At 30.0% G+C, this 6,342-nt stretch overlaps 1 protein-coding gene across 1 annotated transcript in view; it reads left to right on the forward strand.

Annotated features, from left to right (window-relative positions):
• Positions 1 to 2,814: 2,814 nt before the first annotated feature.
• The window catches only part of Smp_196240 (cadherin-related), a gene marked incomplete at both ends in the record, with an annotated part of 24,402 nt that continues 20,874 nt past the window's right edge, over positions 2,815 to 6,342 (forward strand). Inside the window, one exon of the mRNA XM_018794413.1 lies at positions 2,815 to 2,928. Within this exon, the coding sequence (XP_018648828.1) occupies positions 2,815 to 2,928 (114 nt within the window). The remainder of the gene's footprint in view (positions 2,929 to 6,342) is intronic.

Raw genomic sequence — 6,342 nt, forward strand, 5'->3', positions numbered from 1 at the left:
ACATATAGGGAATAAAAGACGAGTAAACTAATTGAACATCTTATCAAAAATTTCGATTGAGGATTTAAGTAGGTGAGGACTTAGTACAAATTGCTAATGAATCTGTTATACACGTAAATATTTGTAGTCCTTTCTATCATACTTCGAAAAAGGCAGCAATTTTACTAAGAACAGCCAATAAACATTATTATGCTTTGAACTATTTATCATTATGCAAACATATAGTTTTCTTAATCTTATGAAATTTGTAATTTGTAAGGCTTACAAAATGGTTAATCTAGGAAACAACTTATGATTTCTTTTAGATGAAAATACCAAAAAAAATATTTAACGATTGCTAAGGGTGATGTTTACACTTCGTGCAAGCTACTCTTGTTGTAAGTAATGCTGAAAGAAGAAAATTTTAAAGAAACTTAATAGAATCCATAATCTTAGTAGTGGTGGACTATATCACTAGTTATTAAGAAGAGCAGAAAGTTGGAAGATTCTGAAATTCCATAATAACGAAGCTGTAAGACTATAGCGAAACCATCAAATTTATGAGCTTGATGTTATCTCATTTCATGGACTAACTGAAAGTTACTTTTATCCTGCTGATATACTACTACTTCTACTTCTACTGTGGCTATTACGACTACTACTGTAGTGAACAAAGAACTGAGGTTGGAAAGACCAATGTATTGTATATTGCAAAATTACAGAGTGAAAACCATTCATTGAATATATTATTTGCATAATTTTCAGTCATCTTTTACATGCATCATAATTTTTTCAATTCTGTTGTTCATATAATTGTTCTTTGTTTTTCTGTCTGCTCTCTTCAATTCAATCTTCTCAATCTTCTGCCTCCAGGCATCCCTTTTTTGATTGGTGTTACATACTATTTATATCTGTCAATTTAAGTAGCATACACCACACTATTACTACTACTACTATTACTATTACTATTACTGTTACAATATAACTAGTTACTTTTCAATGAAAACTAAGGAATTAGATCTATAGTTAGATGTTTATAAAGTATGTGACAGTAACATTTTTATCAATTACTTCCTAAATTTACTTCACATAGAAAGATAATAAATTATTATTAGATTCATTCAAATTACTTTAATCATCATGATTTTTTTTAACATTCTCATACAGAGACTTTTTAAATATGTTCGACATTTTTAAAAACCATAGCTAAATACTGACCATAAAATAAATGACTGGATAATCAGGCTTTGCATTTACATTACAATAGTTCCGTATAACTCTGTTTAAGAAAAATAAATGAGGTAAACCATTATCAAGATATCTGTGTAATTAGGAAAACCATATTGAAATATGTATATTTTTTTAGGATAAGGTATATTATCAATTGATGTCAAATATTAAATTAATTTCCTAAACTTGTTCCAGAGAACTGTCTTATTCTTTGTTTCACACTTCTATGCAACACATAACCACATCCTAGTTATGTTTTACATCCAGTACCCATTGGCCATCTAGTAAGTATTGTAGTGAACAAAACACTAGTTGGGGACAATCGAATGTATTTAAGCACAACATTACAGACTATCTCACTAAATTCTGGTAACCATACAACAAACAGTTAATTTGAAAAATAACAACTAATTGTCTCAATCTTCACTGTTCCTTCTGTAAATATTAGTTCATCTTCTCTAATTCCATTGTTTATGCATTTTCCTACCAATTGCGCTTCATTTCAGTTCTTTCCTTATCGGTCTTCTGCAAAAATACATTCTATATCTAACCATCACCATATACTACTTATATAGATATAAATAGGCCACACCACAGTATGATATAACTAGACCTGTGTAAATGTGATATTTAATTGATTGAAGCCTAAGTTAAAAAGTGCATCATTTTGTACACCTCAAAAATTATGGTAATATTTATTCAGTAAAACAAAATTATCTGGCAGTAAAATTAACAAATTTCAATCACAACTAAATAAACATCTATGTTAGAACATTTGATTGCAGAACTAGATTCATACTTCTACTGGTGTTATTTTATAGCTTAATCTCTGGTACTAAGGTTCATAATAAAATGTACACAATTTGCCAGATTACAATTTTAGTAACATCACTTGTTTATTGACATACAAGTCAACTTTGTTAGTACTTCAATAGCATTACACTTTGTGCTTCAGTTTTATCAAGCAGTGGATGGAAAAAAGGTAGAATTCGACGTTAAGTACATACTCCATCACTAATATTGATAGCAGATAAAATGTTATCAGTTAACATCTAATTCTTAATGACCTTCAACGGTTACACAGATGTTTTCCTCTCCTTTTTGGGGGGTTATATAATCCCAAACTATATCAATCAAAATGTATGCATGGTTCTGTAAAAGTAATTAAACTAATTAGTAAACAATGTATTCATGCTTATAATTCGAAAAGGTTTTTAGTTTTTTCGGTTGCTTACTACACAGTTTCAATTTTCGCACATATACCGTACTCATTCAGAAGTCCTGACAGTCTAACTCATGTTGTTTTTGTGGTATTTTCAACTGCAAAGACAAATCGAATTTTTACTACTTAAGGCTTTAAAATGTTATATTTACTTGTTTAACACAAGATCAAAACACCATAAATCCATTTTGAATTTCCAATTGTTATACCTTATTATAACAACTGCTTTCCTTCCGAATTATTGTTATTAGGTAGTTGCATTTGATTCAGGAATACCGAGTTTATCGACAAGCGCAAACGTCCATATTATTCTAGATGATATTAATGATTGTATACCAAAATTTTCTCAATCAGAATACAATTTTACTATAGTTGAAGATTTTATGCAAAATTATACTGGATCAAGAATTATTGGCATGGTGGCTGCAACTGATTGTGACATTGGATTAAATAGTATGTTAATCTACTCTCTTCTTGATCCCGGTTTACCTTTTGAAGTAAGTTTAAAAAAATAAATCGATATCTCTACACTATATCAAAATCATATAACTATAGACAGTAATCACTCATAAAGTTTTCCTATTTGTACCATAATACCACATTATCTCAAAATTATACAGACCATATTTTTGTTAAAAATATTAGCGTTGGTTACTAGCTAACATCTTTTCGAAAACAGGATTATGGATACAGGTGCAGCTTTTTATACTTTATAACCATTAAAAAATAACGCTGTTATTAAAGTGGAACTTATTCATCCATAGCCATTATTCACCTGACTGATCTAGTTGACCCTATCTAGTAGAATAATGTAGTTTGTAAAAATCTCACCTAGGAACTGTAAGTCATGTGGAAATAAAGGCGTAATTAAGTAATCATAATGAATTAGCTCAATTAAGTATTAGTAAGTATGATTAAAAAACAACCCAGTAACCATCAGACACAACGAATTTTAATGACCTTTATTGTAATGACCTGATAGTCGACTAATACAGTAAATAGGATGATATAGATTAATTAACAAATAATCTGCTTATGGACTCGTTCCCTAGATCGTCGATGAATAGATTCTAAACAACAGATCTGGCTATGAACTAAATATAGTGTACGAAAACGTGTTCATTTGAATAGTTTTTTTAGTATGACATTTACAAGCACCAAAAAATTTACTACTTTTAGTATATACAAGAATTAATGTTTTCAATGAATTGATTGTTCGTTTTATTCCCAGTACAGCTGACTTGAAGTTTTACTCATATCCAACTTATTGATTTTAAGTTTGAACAGTTTACAGCGATAAATTCCAGACATGATTTCATGTAAATTATTAACAAAGTATCAGTTTAGAACATTTGTTCTTTGTATCAATTTTTAACTTCTCTTCTGTTTAGTTTATTAGCTAATCATTACGGCAAACAAAGAAAAATTAGTCATGTTTTACTTATGTTCGTAATTTTTAGTCAGGGAAACGTGAAAATGTAGCATAATTTATCTCTAACTGTAACTAAAGAATTATATCCAGCAAATATCAGATTTAATTTATTCCTTTTTACTAATGTCTTATAGAAACTTCAATGTGATGGAAGTTTCCATCACACTCTGACCTCACTTTAATAGCAATTGAACATCAGGTTGCACCAGGACTATGCAGTCTACGCAATATTAATCAATAAGCAAGCTTCCTGGTAGTTGACTGAAGTAATACTAATATATATAGGAGGCCAGTCGCGGCCCGGAAAGTTCAGTGGTAACGTCTCTGACTGTGAAGCTGAGTGACACGGCATCAAATCCGTCAGGGAGCATCAGTTTCCTCAAGATTACAGGCAAACCTTTCTGATGAATACCAAATAGCACGAAACTTAGATCCAGGGTTTCCTGACGACTTCTTCCAAACATCATTTCATTAGAAAACAGTGGACGCGAATGACAATGAACTACTAATATATTCATTCTATCAAGTATCCTATGCTTGATTGACTTGTGGAGTTCCCAAGACTCGTGTGTGAATGAGAATAATAAATTATCAGAAATACAGCATCATTCCAGTTATCAGGTAATCTGAATTTATAGTGAAAATTAGGTTTACATTCATCAAACCAACAAAACAATAAATTATATACTGGAGGTATCAGGCCGAGTTACAACAGATAGAAATATAAAGTAATGCAATCTACAGATAATCCTTAAACAATCTGAACTTTCTAAGCAAAGATGGATAGTGATTATCAGTGGAATCCAGGACGCGCGTTTCATCCTATTTGGGACTTGTCAGCTAGATGTACCCTCATCGCAGTGTTCATGTTTGGGACCTTAGGCAATATCGAGGCAGTCCGTACAGGATGCACATATGCCAACAAAAGACTGATCAATTGCAGTCCTAAATAACAATGAGAAGATACAAGTAAACAACACCAAGTGAATCTAAACTCTAGTTATTCTTTAACCTATATTCTATTGAGTTATTGATCAAATGTCAAAATAAATGCTTTTTCATTCATTTAAACATTCTAACGTAGTTTTATGTTGTTTGTATATCTCATTTTAAAATCGGTACTGAAAAAACCGAAACTGTTGAACATTTAATGTTAGAATACATTTTACGAATACTGTTTATTTCTATTTAACCCTAATCTTATAAAATATGAACCATATGTTTTACTTTTTCATTTACATTTGTTGAATAAGTAATAGGACATAAATGCTTCTTTGTAAATATACTTTACTAATAAATTAGTAATATGATTGTAATACATCAATTAATTGACACAAATAAGGTTTATTATTTCCTAAATAAACAGTATTTTTATTTAAACAAACAAAATGATATGTGTTAAACTATCTAAATTGAATAAACTAGATAATGTAACATTTCAATTTGTCGACATACAACAGTTGTTCTTAGACCACCTATATGATTTCAATAGAGAATTAAAAAATATGATTGAAATACACAATTCTTTAAGATTCATCTATATAATGAAGTTAATTTATGTCAAATACATCAATCATCAATCTCATGCTTAATGGTTTAGATACTTTTTGAAACTTTTGTATGAGATTAGAAAACGTTCAAGATTTAAAAGTAATATTATTAGTAATCCGTAATCAGAAGGGGTTTGTGGAGATTTCAGTATTTTCATAGTTGAAATCATGAGTCAATTGAAGCCAGACCACCATGGAAAATCTGGAAGCAGAAGTTATTTCAATTTGTAATGGTTATGGGACTCCTCAGCAGTGCGCATAATTGAAAACAAACTCATCAGTTTGAACCCAGGACCTACCAGTCTCGCGCCAGAGCACTATGTATGTAATAGGCTCGCTGTATGTGACCTATTTTGTCAATTGATTGCTTATCTTAACATATAAATGAAGTAGTTTCGTCCAGTGAATCCCAAAACAAACTGGTTTCATTATTGTAGATGTGTTTTACAATTATTCTGAATCAGAAAAAATATGAAATACTACGAATGATATTATTTTCTGCTTGAAAACTTTATACATCAGATGGTAGAAGTTCAGTTCGTAAATTCACAGTCATGTACGTCTATTGTATATCAGCTTTATAAATTTGGTAATCAAAAGATAAGTTCTTATCAAACTAATATGTTAATACTTTGTAGACTCACATAAAGTTACCTTTTATATGAAACACTAATGAGAGCTTAACCAGTAAGTTTTCTCTTTCAAGTTTGCATGCTCTAGGAATTCGACATCGTAGATGCTATCCTAGTGATAACAAAATAACAGCTCAATGTTCTTTACATTTCACTACTTCTTAATTAGATTTCAGTTTATGTTAAAAATAGACATTTTCAGGTAAAAATATAGATGTTATTTCTTTCTAATATTCAATAGTCAAATATTTCTCAATTCTTTGTGTGTTTTAAGAATAACTAAAATAAAGGATATTG

The sequence above is a fragment of the Schistosoma mansoni genome, chromosome 1, assembly GCF_000237925.1.
Source record: "Schistosoma mansoni strain Puerto Rico chromosome 1, complete genome".
Lineage (NCBI taxonomy): Eukaryota > Metazoa > Platyhelminthes > Trematoda > Strigeidida > Schistosomatidae > Schistosoma > Schistosoma mansoni.